Source organism: Rattus norvegicus, chromosome 10, assembly GCF_036323735.1.
Source record: "Rattus norvegicus strain BN/NHsdMcwi chromosome 10, GRCr8, whole genome shotgun sequence".
NCBI lineage: Eukaryota > Metazoa > Chordata > Mammalia > Rodentia > Muridae > Rattus > Rattus norvegicus.
This window is the reverse complement of record NC_086028.1, coordinates 85845499-85858730: the sequence shown is the minus strand read 5'-3', so window position 1 is coordinate 85858730 and position 13232 is coordinate 85845499. Positions and strand designations below refer to the sequence as shown.

Genomic DNA, 13232 nt, shown 5'->3' with positions numbered 1-13232 from the left:
TATACTACGGGTAAAACACAAACATAAAATTAAAAAAAATTAAAAGACAAAAGTGAGAGCCCATACTGCTCTTCAGGAGGACTACATTCAGTCCACAGCACTCACACGGCAGATAACAATTGGCTGTAACTCCAGTCCCACGGCATCTGATCCCCTCTTCTGGATTCTGCGAGTGCCAGGCATGAATGTAGTACAAAAGACATGCGTGCAGACAAAAACATCCATTCATACATGCAGACATACAAGCACACTAAAGAAAAAAAAAGGTGGAGAGAGACTGCCAAGGGCACTGGAACTCAACTACAGGTTCCACATACATGCAGGCATATCATAACAACAACCACAAAAAGAAAACGAAACATCTGTCCATTTCTTGAGGCCTTTGGTTTAACCTTTTATTGACACAAAGGAGAAAGGACTGGATCGGTTTAGCCTTTGAGTCCAAGACTCTGCCCATCTTTCTCCCATCAGGTTAGCACCAAGTGCAGGTTTTCGAAGCCTTCAACCCTAGCAGGCTTTCCTCTTATGCAACCTTTCATTTTAGAGAAAATTTTTTAAGATGAAAGACCTGACCCTGGTGGCTTGGGAGGAGAGAAGGGTGGCTGTCAGGATTATGTTCCTGGAGCCACCCCTTCCTGAGGAGCAGGCAGAGCTGAGGCAGGAGAATGCAGGCTCTCACCCAGGTTCATGCCCCTGCAGAGCTGCCATGACAGAGAGAATGGGGATGTACAGGGATAGGGAGATGAGACAGGACATTACAAAGAAAGGGCACACTTGGGAAAGTGAAGGACTAAGGAGCTTGCCCTTGCTGAACCTAGTGATGTGGGTGGGAGGATGGGTGTGTGGGGTCAGCAATGGCCCTAACCAAAACCCAGCACCCCCTCCCTGAATTGGATCTATCACAAGAACCTTAAGGCAGAGGCTTAAGGTTGGAAGAGAAAACTGCAGAATGTCTGTGCTGAGGACTGGAAGCCATGGCCCGTGGAAAGGTCACAGCAGTCTGCACTGACATATAATGACTCCCAGAGTTATTCCCCCTGAGGGAGGGGGGCTGTCGACAGGCCAGTTACACAGCCACTGTCCCCTACCCCCACCAGCCGAGGGCCTTTGTGTCTGAGGTTAGACCTGACACTATGGCCCTCAGAGCTCCTCATGGATGCGCTCCTGGTCCTCATCTGACTTCAGCTTGAGTTCTTCAGCTGTGATCTTGCCATCCTGGTTTCGATCTTGGTTCTGAAACATGTCACTTATGGTTTTGTCTGGGTCTTGCCCAGGCATCAGGCGTCCTTTGCCTTCATTCACTTGAGCCTTGATGAAGGAGGAGAACTGGAGAAGGGGAGAGCAGAGGAGGACAAGGTGGTGAGGCTCATGATTAACAGCTGTAGAAGGCCCTGGGAAGGGTGCAGACCAACATTCTTTCTCCAGGCCTGGTACCCAGAGGATTTGGGTCTGAGATGGAGGGTGGGAGGAGGACAGGCTGCATGCACAGTGTGCAGGAGGGAAGGCATGGAGCTCGGCAGAGGGGGAGCAAGGTGGGTAACCAGAGCCAATAAGCATGCTGGCTTCCAGGTAGGGGTTGTGACTAAGTTCCTGACCCACCTCTTCTGGGGGCACCTCTCCATCTTTATTGAGATCCATGTCTTCAAAAAGGCTAGCAGGAGGATCCTGGTACCACACAAACAGGTAGCCTGCGGGTAGACCATCCTCTCGGGATATCAGCTCCACCTCAAATAACAGCACAGCACTGCCTGGGACACCACGGGCTGGAGAGACAAAGGGAAAAGAGAAGAGTTCCAGTGAGACTTGAAGTTGAGTCTTAATGCAGACCTCCATTTTCTCTTATGGAAGGGGGATAGGATGTTGAACCATCCTAAAGGTTTCCCTGATCCCACCCACCAGTGGCCAAGGCCTGAGACAGATAAGGGCAAATCATGGGAGTAAACATGGACTCTGGGTCTCTGTCTCTCACCTCCATTCTCCCCGTGGGCCAGGTGTGGGGGTACAATGAGCTGCCTCCTCTCTCCTACACACATGCCCTGCAGGCCCCTGTCCAGACCTTCGATCACTTTGTTGGCTCCGAGGGTGATCTCTTGAGGGGCCTCATAGTCGTGGCTGTGGGGAAAGTGGATTCCCAGGTCAGCAGCAGGGGGTCTGAGGACTCATCTCTTTCAATGTTTCTATCATACTAGAACCACAGTTCTTTGTTCCTTCAGTTTTACACCCCCATTTCTCTGCATTTCACACCCATGGTTTCCAAGATGGGGAGTAAGAGACTGTAAAACCCAGAGAGAAGAGAAGGAGCCTGGCAAACCCATCCACACCTAAGCCCACCATCTGCCCAGCCCTGGCTCTGCCCAAGAACTCACGAAGAGAAGAGCCTAGTGCCGTCCAGCAGAGAACAGTTGTAGTGGTAGCGAATAAAGTCCCCGATCTTGGCTGTCTCGTTGCAGCTCTCAGGAGGCCGGAACAGCGTCTTGATTTCCACAGGGTCCGCAGGGTTGTGGAAGTCGATGACGTGTACATCAAAGATGAGCACAGCTGAGCCAGGGATCTTGTCTCCTGAGATCAGATGGGGCACAGTGAGCTGAGGGCTCTGGGTGGGGGCTACTCACTATCTCTTTGGAGCCCAGGCTGGATACCCCTTCCCATTCTCAAGAAATCATGCAAGATCAGATGGCATGTCCAAAATGAGTGCTTCCTGCTTCCTACATCTTGCTGTTGGAGGAATAGGACAGAGAGGCAGGAAAACTCTTTTCCACCCAACACCTTACAAGCTCCCAGTAACACTCTGCTGAGTGATGCTCCATGCCTTAATGAAGATCCTGAGGCTCCCAGAATCTCTAATATAGGTCTCTTTGCTCAGTGGTGCTAGGCTGTTTATCCTTAACTATTCTATCCCCAGACTCAGGCTTGCTGTCCTTCTTCACTGTGGATGGGGAGATTGGGGCCTGCCTTGGAGGAACACCATAGAGTCTGTGCGGTAGTGATCCAATGGGTGACCAAATATAAGCTGCACATGTTTAAGCAACAAGAGGGACAGCAATCCCAGGGGTACACCAGAGGACCTGAGGGGTGGCCTGGGGACCAAAACCTACCTGTCCCATTCTCCCCGTAGGCAAGGTGAGGGGGCACAGTAATCCTCCTTCGCTCCCCTATGCATGCGCCTTGCAGCCCCTGGTCCATCCCAGGGATGATGTAACCCTGCCCGACATAGGTATTGTAGGTGTGGTTGCGGGAGTAGCTGCAATTACAGGGGAAGGGGTGGGGAGGGAGTCAAAGGGGCCCCACCCCTTCCAGGCAGTTCAGAGTGCCCCTCAGTCTCCACCTCCCACCTCAGGATGCACCCCTGACCTGGAATCAAAGAGGGTACCATCCATCAAAGAGCCATTGTAGTGGTAACGCATGAAGTCCCCTGCCACAGCTCGCCGGACACAGTCCTGGGGCAGCTCCAGCGTCTCCAGCTGGACCGTGTCCTTCGGGTTGTGGACATCTATCAGCAGGACATAGAAGACCAGGGAGGCCTGCGGGGGTATCACAGTCCCTGGGGAGGGCACAGGGCTTGAACCATACATTTGGGGACCAAGCCCAGGCACAGCAAGGGGCCTCATGCCAAAAAGACCTCCTCTGTCTCCTACCTTTGGTTGTCCCCATACTGAGCCTGTGTGTGAATCAGAATAAAGCAGTCCCGTGTAAGGAGAGGAATTTCATCTCTATCCCTTGGACAGTATACTACCTGAACAATTCTTTTTTTTTTCTTTTCTATTTTTCGGAGCTGGGGACCGAACCCAGGGCCTTGCGATTGCTAGGCTAGCGCTCTACCACTGAGCTAAATCCCCAACCCCCAAACCTGAACAATTCTATGTGAAGCCTGGCTTCTCCTCTTTCGGAGGACTCCCTTACCGTAGCCTTTCTCCCCGTAAGCCAGGAAGGGAGGGATAATGATCTTCCTTTTCTCTCCAGGACACATGCCCAGCAGCCCCTGGTCCATGCCTTTGATCAGCCAACCAGAGCCGATGTAGGTGTCATAAGTGCCTCCCCTACTGTAGCTGCAAAGAATAAGGCAGAGATCCTGTGGCTGGAGGCGAGAGAGGCACGGCACACCAAGGCTCCCTTCCCTTGGTCACAGTGCCCAGCCCTTAGGATTACCCCCGGTTCTACCTGCTGTCAAAGGCAGTGCCATCCAGCAGAGTACCGTTGTAGTGATAGCGTACAAAGTCACTGTTCCGCACCATTCGGGGGCAGTAGGGAGGGCGTAGGAGGATGGTCGACTGCACGGTGTCTTCCTTGTTCCACACATCCAGCAGGACCACGTCAAAATAGAGGGTGGCATCGGGTGGGATGAGGCCCGCTGTGAGGAAGCAGCAGAGGCCGAGCTGACAGAAGTCTCCAGCCCAGTAGAGGCCCACAGCTTAGCTGTGCACCTCCTATTCTACCTGCTAAATCCCTGGCTCCAGCTACCCTCTTTCCTAGCCAAGCTGTGACTCTACGCTGGGCTCTGTATCCAGCTCTTCTTATTCCAGAGCGAACCAACGGCCATAGCCCCCACCAATCAGATTGTGGGCAGCATGACCTTGGCCTACTCAGAACCTTTGAGCTTCAACATCCTATTCCCACCTCCTGCCCCCACATCCCACGCCCTATACCCATCCCCTGGCCTCTTTACCCAGACCGATGCTGCCGTAGCCCAGGTGGGGAGGGATAATGAGACGGCGGCGTTCATTAACACACATGCCCATGAGACCTCGGTCCATGCCAGTGATGAGGCGGCCTACACCCACAATGATGGCCACCAGGGTGCTACGGTCATAGCTGGGGAGAGTAAAGGGACAGGTGAGAATGCATTCAGTCACACAATGCCCGCTACTTAGTCTCATATACGCACAGGACACAGTGTGCGTGCAGGTGCATGCACACACAAACACACACACACACACACACACACACACACATACACACACATACATACACACACAAACACACACACACATACACACATACACACACATACATACACACACAAACACACACACACATACACACATACACATACACACATATACACACACATACACACACACACATACACACATACACACACATACACATACACACATATACACACACATACACACACATACACACACATACATACACACAAACACACACACACACACACACACACTCTTCACTTCCTCTTTCCTCCAACTCTCTCTTCTGCGCTAGCCCTATGCCCTCTCAGGATAATAGGCTGGCCAGGTATGGTAGCTCACACTTTTGATCCCAGCACTCTGGCGACAGAGGCAGATGGATCTTTGTGAGTTTGTCGCCAATCTGGTCTAAATAGGGAGTTCCAACCAGAGCTACATAGAGAAACCCTGTCTAAAAAAAAAACAAAAAAAAAAAAACAAAAATATTACAGTAATAAGTTATTACAAGAGGGAAGACCCACAGGAGGCCAGAAACATTTATTCCCCCGCAAAGAGGGTGGAGTGGAGCAGACAGAACTGTCCGCTAACTATTGCTACTCCTGATAGCATAGCTCGGGGCAAGTCAGTATTCGTGAGAACTTACTTTATGTCACATTAAGCACTTAGCGATTAACATTCATCATTTCGACCCTCGGATCCCGGCCCGCAGCAGCTCTCTGCTCCCAAACCCTGTGGGAGAGAGACCTCACCGCCTGATCAGGTGGGCACTCCTGAGGCTGCAGAGCGGAGGAGACCACCAACACTGCCCACCCCTGCCCACATCCCTGGCCCAAGAGGCAACTGTATAAGGCCTCTGGGTTCCCGTAGGGGAGGGCCCAGGGGCGGCAGGACCCCTGCGCCTGAGACACCGCCGGAACCTGAAGGAAACAGACCGGATAAACAGTTCTCTGCACCCAAATCCCGTGGGAGGGAGAGCTAAACCTTCAGAGAGGCGGACACGCCTGGGAAACCAGAAGAGACTGCACTCTGTGCACATCCAGACACCAGAGGAAAACACCAAACGTCATCTGGAACCCTGGTGCACGGAGGCTGCCGGAAAGAGCGGCGCAGATCTTCCCAGTTGCTGCCGCCACGGAGAGGACTTAGGCAGTACCCCACGAGCAAACTTGAGCCTTGGAACCACAGGTAGGACCAACTTTTCCCCTGCAAGAAACCTGCCTGGTGAACTCAAGACACAGGCCCACAGGAACAGCTGAAGACCTGTACAGAGGAAAAACTACACGCCCTAAAGCAGAACACTCTGTCCCCATAACTGGCTGAAAGAAAACAGGAAAACAGGTCTACAGCACTCCTGACACACAGGCTTATAGGACAGTCTAGCCACGGTCAGAAATAGCAGAACAAAGTAACACTAGAGATAATCTGATGGCGAGAGGCAAGCGCAGGAACCCAAGCAACAGAAACCAAGACTACATGGCATCATCGGAGCCCAATTCTCCCACCAAAGCAAACACAGAATATCCAAACACACCAGAAAAGCAAGATCTAGTTTCAAAATCATATTTGATCATGATGCTGGAGGACTTCAAGAAAGACATAAAGAACTCCCTTAGAGAACAAGTAGAAGCCTACAGAGAGGAATCGCAAAAATCCCTGAAAGAATTCCAGGAAAACACAATCAAACAGTTGAAGGAATTAAAAATGGAAATAGAAGCAATCAAGAAAGAACACATGGAAACAACCCTGGACATAGAATATCAAAAGAAAAGACAAGGAGCTGTAGATACAAGCTTCACCAACAGAATACAAGAGATGGAAGAGAGAATCTCGGGAGCAGAAGATTCCATAGAAATCATTGACTCAACTGTCAAAGATAATGTAAAGCAGAAAAAGCTACTGGTCCAAAACATACAGGAAATCCAGGACTCAATGAGAAGATCAAACCTAAGGATAATAGGTATAGAAGAGAGTGAAGACTCCCAGCTCAAAGGACCAGTAAATATCTTCAACAAAATCATAGAAGAAAACTTCCCTAACCTAAAAAAAGAGATACCCATAGGCATACAAGAAGCCTACAGAACTCCAAATAGATTGGACCAGAAAAGAAACACCTCCCGTCACATAATTGTCAAAACACCAAACGCACAAAATAAAGAAAGAATATTAAAAGCAGTAAGGGAAAAAGGTCAAGTAACATATAAAGGCAGACCTATCAGAATCACACCAGACTTTTCGCCAGAAACTATGAAGGCCAGAAGATCCTGGACAGATGTCATACAGACCCTAAGAGAACACAAATGCCAGCCCAGGTTACTGTATCCTGCAAAACTCTCAATTAACATAGATGGAGAAACCAAGATATTCCATGACAAAACCAAATTTACACAATATCTTTCTACAAATCCAGCACTACAAAGGATAATAAAGGGTAAAGCCCAACATAAGGAGGCAAGCTATACCCTAGAAGAAGCAAGAAACTAATCGTCTTGGCAACAAAACAAAGAGAATGAAAGCACACAAACATAACCTCACATCCAAATATGAATATAACAGGAAGCAATAATCACTATTCCTTAATATCTCTCAACATCAATGGCCTCAACTCCCCAATAAAAAGACATAGATTAACAAACTGGATACGCAATGAGGACCCTGCATTCTGCTGCCTACAGGAAACACACCTCAGAGACAAAGACAGACACTACCTCAGAGTGAAAGGCTGGAAAACAACTTTCCAAGCAAATGGTCAGTAGAAGCAAGCTGGAGTAGCCATTCTAATATCAAATAAAATCAATTTTCAATTAAAAGTCATCAAAAAAGATAAGGAAGGACACTTCATATTCATCAAAGGAAAAATCCACCAAGATGAACTCTCAATCCTCATCTTCGATTGGTTTATATACAAGTGTGCAATTTCTAGGCTTGAAAGTAAAATGATGCTATCTGGTGCTGGATAGAGGAGCCTTATTTTTTATTATGGCAGCTTGCTATTTTTGTAACATGGTGATTTGGTTGAACACAATAAAGTACAGTAGTAACTGAAAAAAAAAACATTCATCATTTCACTGATTTTTTTCCTCCTATGGGATGGGCATTATGGTTTTCAGCCTTCTTTTCTTTTTCTTTATTCTGATACCTGGAACAGAATCTAGGGTCTCCCATATGCGAGGCCAGCACCAGGCTGCTGAGCTCTAGTCCAGCTCTTCTTTCTCTGTCTGGTTTTGCTCTTTTTCATCTTTCTTTTTTTTTTTTTTTTTTTTTTTTCGGAGCTGGGGACCGAACCCAGGGCCTTGCGCTTGCTAGGTAAGCGCTCTACCACCGAGCCCCAGAGAGATTTTTTTAAAAAGATTTATTCATTTATTACATATCCCCAGCCCCAAGAGAGATTTTTTTAAAAAGATTTATTCATTTATTACATATAAGTACACTGTAGCTGTCTTCAGATACACCAGAAGAGGGCATCGGATCTCTTTACAGATGGTTGTGAGCCACCATGTGATTCCTGGGATTTGAACTCAGGGCGTCTGGAAGAGCAGTCGGGTGCTCTTAACCACTGAGCCATCTCTCCAGCCCGAAAGAGAGATTTGTATATGTGCATACGTCTGTGAGTGTGTGCACACCAGTGTGTGGTAAATGTGTGCACCCATGTATGTGTGTGCAGAGGCACCCAGAGAGACTGGGTGTCCTTATCCGTCACTCTATGGGTAATCTTGGGAAGCAGGTTATCTCCCTGACCCTGGGTTCGCACAGGATGCACAGGTTCTCATGTGGGTACCGGTCCTCATGATGGTATAGCAAGTACCCTTAACCGGTGAGCAGTCACTGCAGACACCCCCAGCCCTGCTCTTTGAGTCAGGGGTCATTTGTAATACTGGCTGGCCCGGAACTTTCTGTGTAGCCAAGGATGACCCTGAACTTATGTTCTTCCTGCCTCTGCGTCCTGGATGCTGGGATTGGGATTACGGGGAGGTCCAACCCAGGACTTCATGCATGCTAGGCAAGTACTGCACTGGCTGAACGACTCTTCCAGCCCCAAGAATGGGATATTAAGGGGTTGGGGATTTAGCTCAGTGGTACAGAGCTTGCCTAGCAAGCGCAAGGCCCTGGGTTCGGTCCCCAGCTCCGAAAAAAAGAAGAAAAAAAAAGAATGGGATATTAAACTTTTAAAAAGGATGTATGTATGTATGTATGTACGTACGTATGTATGTGAATGTTTTGTCTATATGTCTGCACCATGTGCATGCCATGTCTGGTGCCTATGAAGGGCAGAAGAGGGAGTCAGATCCCCTGCAACTGGAGGTCTAGATTGCCATGAGCCGCCATAAGAGTTATCGGAACCCGACTAGAGAGGTGACTCAGCAGTTAAGAGCACTGACTGTTCTTCCAGAGGTCCTGAGTTCAATTCCCAGCAACCACATGGTGACTCACAACCATCTGTAATGGGATCTGATACCCTTTTCTGGTGTGTGTGAAGACAGCTACAGTGTACTCGTATAAGTAAAATAAATCTTTAAAAAATGCTTTCTTTGGGGCTGGGGATTTAGCTCAGTGGTAGAGTGCTTACCTAGGAAGCGCAAGGCCCTGGGTTCGGTCCCCAGCTCCGAAAAAAAGAACCAAAAAAAAAAAAAATGCTTTCTTTAAAAAAAAAAAAAAAGAGTTCTCGGAACCAAACCCAGTTCCTCTGCAAGAACAAGTGTTCTTTCCAGGGCCAGGAGATTCTATTTTGGTTGAAGGTAGTAGACTAAAAAAGTTTTCCAATTTCAACATTTAAAAACTATGCTCAAGCCAGGCTTAAGAAGTCCCCAGCAGGGCTGGAGAGATGGCTCAGCGGTTAAGAGCACTGACTGTTCTTCCAGAGGTCCTGAGTTCAATTCCCAGCAACCACATGGTGGCTCACAACCATCTGTAATGGGATCCCATGCCTTCTTCTGGTGTGTCCAAAGATAGTGACAGTGTACTCACATACAAAATAAATAAATAAATCTTTTAGGGGTTGGGGATTTGGCTCAGTGGTAGAGCGCTGGGTTCGGTCCCCAGCTCTGAAAAAAAGAAAAAAAAAAAAAAAGTCCCCAGCAGAGAAGATACCCCCAGCTCCCAGCACATCCCAGTTCATCACTATCGCCGGAGGGCTGAGCATGGCGGTACACGCCTTTAATCTTAGCTTGGGAAACTGAGGTGTGCCAATCTGTAAGTTGGGACCAGCCTGGTCTACATAGGGATTCTCAGGGCAGCCAGGGCTACATAGTGAGATCCTGTCTCAAATAGGGAGGCTGGAGGATGTCTCAGGGTTTAGAGCATTTGTTGCACTGGCAGAGTATGTGGGTTCAAGTCACAGCACATCCAGCCCTCTAATGACTTCCTCGACCACCAGGCATTACCCCCCAGTGTGCATTTACCCCCATATACATTAAGGGAAAAGACTCATAGACATAAAATAAATCTTTCCCAAAGGCTGTGCTCCTAGCACTTTTCTTCATCTTGCCCATATAGCGCAGACTTTAAGTCTGGTCTGTTTCCTTTTCAAAGATTTATTATAATAAATAAATATATAAGTACACTGTAGCTGTCTTCAGACACACCAGAAGAGGGCATCAGATCCCATTACAGATGGTTGTGAGTCACCGTGTAGCTACTGGGATTTGAACTCAGGACCTCTGGAAGGACAGTCAGTGCTTTTAACCACTGAGCCATCTCTCCAGCCCTAGTCTGTCTCCTTTACAGTGCTTTATAAAAGACAATGGTGCCGGATGGGTAGTGGCGCATGCCTTTAATCCCAGCACTTGGGGGCAGAGGCAAGTGGATCTCTGTGAGTTCAAGGCCAGCCTGGTCTACAGCGGGAGTTTCAGAACAGCCAGGGTTATGATCCCCTCCCCCCAACAAAACAAAACAAAACAAAAAAGCCAGTGCTGTACACAAAGTTTCTATTGAGTTAAACACCAACAGACTTCTGGTTCTGCCAGAGTCTAAGCCAATATGTCCGGAACCCACTGGAGGCCTGCGGGCCCTGTGGAAGCCACTGTCATTCACTGTCACCATTCACACCCTGAGGAAGTAGGTAGGGTTCCCATTCCATGTTTCAGACAAGGAAAGTTAAGACTCCTCCTCTGTCACAGCCTGGATTTGAACCCAGGGCCTTACACCATGGAGAAGGTATCCACTGTAAAAAAAAAAAAAAAAAAAAAAATCCTCCCTCCAGAGTCATGACCACTAATTGTCTATGGGCTGAACTGTATATTTCAGACTTTTCTTTGTGGTATAGAGTTTCAAGTGTGATAGGGCCTGAACTTTATCTTATAGCCTAGACAGAGGTTACCACACAGCTCTGATCTGTCCCTCCAAAACCAATGGATTGACCAGGGTCCTGGGTGGAAGAAGTCTGTCCCATCAAGCGGAGGCTGGCATTGAAGCCTGGTGTTGACGCCTAAAGCTCCCAGAGGCTAGGAGAAGGAGGCACTAAGATTCCCCAGCATGGCATATCAGGCTTTGTGACACGTGGACAGTTTGGTCATAGCACCAGCAATGGTATACCCCCCAAATTATAATGCTCACTCTGCTTAAGGGCCACCCTAGCTGCTCTAGGGGCCTACACCCTAAAGAAAATGTTATTTCTCTAGTCTCCAACCACAAAGGCATTGAAAACTGGAGACAGAAGTAGACAGAGATCCAGGCAGGGTATGTGGAAAGAGAGGCGGCCCCAGGCTGACCATCCATCCACTCACCCCAGGTGTCATATATAGTACAGGGTGCCATTCGTATTTAAGCCATGCTATGTAAATGTGACACTTCACCTGAGCATCAAGTATTCCAGGGGATTGGGAGTGTGGGAGGAGAGGGGCGGGGATCCTTCAGGAGTTGAAACTTTGCTATTGAAGACAGGAGACATCCTTTGAGGTGATCTCCCCAGGATGCTGTTTGTGATTAAGGATTTATGGAAGGGATAGGGAATGCAAAACTTAGAATACAACATTCTCTGGAAGCTCAGGAAAGCGCTGCTGAGTCTGGGAATGCCCAATCTCTTACCTGGAGTCAAACTTTTTCCCGTCTTCAAAAGTGCCATTGTAGTGGTAACGAACAAAATCCCCCATCTGCACTTCTCGGGGGCAGGCCCTGGGGATGTGGTATCTCTCGATGACCACATCTTCCAAGGGGGCTCCGGACGGGCTGGCACGGCCCAAACCCCTCTCCAAGGTCTGTAGAAGCAGCAGCAACGGTAGTATGTGGAGTCGAGGGAGCGTGTGGCTGGGAGCCCCCACAAGGAACATGGTGTCCAGATCAGGGACGCCCGCAGTGAGAGCGGACGTCAGTCACCAACCTCCTTCCCCCTCCTCTCAGAGCTGACTCCCCCCCTTCCTGTCCTCTCTCCCCACCCCGCCCTGGCGGGTCCACGTGGAATGGGGGCTGGGGAGACTTAACTGGCCGGGCGGGGTGATGTTTTGAGGTGGACTTGGAGGAGGGGGCCAGATTGAGAGTCTCTGGAGTCCCAGGAACTTGCCATAAAGATCTCTGAGTCTCCCTCCCCCAAAAACTCCATCCGAGGCTGAGACCCGGGGCCTGGCCCAGGGGGAGATTCGGGAAAGATGAGAAGTTGGAGTGGACTTCCAAAATGAAAATGTTTTTTCCAGCGTCTCTGGGTCCTAAAGCCGGTTGGAGGAATCTTTAACTTTTCCTGGTACCCCAAATCTAGGCCCCTTCTTGTAGCAGGTGAGGCTGTAATCTGAGGACTATTTTAGTTCTTCCCCCGCCCCAACTCTCCTCCCGCGAAAGGCTGGGGTTGGAGAGGGGGAGGTTAGGGAGAATGTTCGCTAGGTGAAAGGCTGTTTTGTCCTGCAAAAGTCTGGCTGCAGTATAGAGACAGGAATCTAGCTCAATCCAGACGCTGATGGTGTCAGTGCTAGGTGTGCAGGGTAACACGAGGTGTGCTCCCCCTCGACGCCAGCGCGGGTGTTTACAGGGCCACATAGAGCGTGCAAAGGGGACTCTGGGAGAGAGAAAAAAAAAAAAAAAAAACAGATTCTGGAACTTCTTCCTGAGCCTGGGCAAAGTGGAGAAAGGTGGCACTTAAGGAGGGGGACACTGCGAGTGGGGAGGGGCTTTCTGGATGTGAAATGTAGCCCCACCCACCCGTGTCTGCCAGGGAGGGCGGGGTGGTGGTGTAAGCATCACTAGTGGGGGAAGTCCAGCCCACGTAGGGGACTCCAGCGTTCGAAAGAGAGCGGAGTCCCAGCCTACCGGCTCTAGCCTGGGGCCCGGCGCTAAGACCCAGCAGAAGCTCCGGGGTGGGGGGTGGAGGTGGGGTGGACTGGA

The 13232-nt window shown here is 49.3% G+C and overlaps 1 protein-coding gene across 2 annotated transcripts; it reads right to left on the bottom strand.

Annotated features, from left to right (window-relative positions):
- Nucleotides 1-369: 369 nt before the first annotated feature.
- Fkbp10 (FKBP prolyl isomerase 10) lies at nt 370-12930 on the bottom strand. Of its 2 annotated transcripts, none has more exons than XM_039086402.2 (10): nt 11949-12930; nt 4664-4809; nt 4159-4348; nt 3901-4046; nt 3352-3658; nt 3096-3241; nt 2367-2559; nt 1970-2112; nt 1600-1763; nt 370-1326 (listed from the first exon to the last, which is right to left on the bottom strand). In XM_039086402.2, the coding sequence occupies exons 1-10, from the start codon at nt 12188-12190 to the stop codon at nt 1141-1143; spliced, it is 1863 nt and encodes a 620-aa protein (XP_038942330.1). In that variant the 5' UTR covers nt 12191-12930; the 3' UTR covers nt 370-1140. The 2 variants fall into 2 exon arrangements, with proteins under 2 accessions (XP_038942330.1, NP_001014142.1); NM_001014120.1 differs by having other exon boundaries at nt 382-1326; nt 3352-3541; nt 11949-12244.
- Nucleotides 12931-13232: the final 302 nt, after the last annotated feature.

Excerpts from the sequence above, each read along its gene's own strand:
- Fkbp10 (XM_039086402.2), bottom strand. The coding sequence starts at position 12,190 with ATGTTCCTTGTGGGGGCTCCCAGCCACACGCTCCCTCGACTCCACATA. Across the intron at positions 4,349-4,663 it reads CTACGGCAGCATCGGTCTGG|CGGGCCTCATCCCACCCGAT; the intron begins GTAAAGAGGCCA and ends GCTTCCTCACAG. Across the intron at positions 3,242-3,351 it reads GGTACCCTCTTTGATTCCAG|CTACTCCCGCAACCACACCT; the intron begins GTCAGGGGTGCA and ends CTGTAATTGCAG.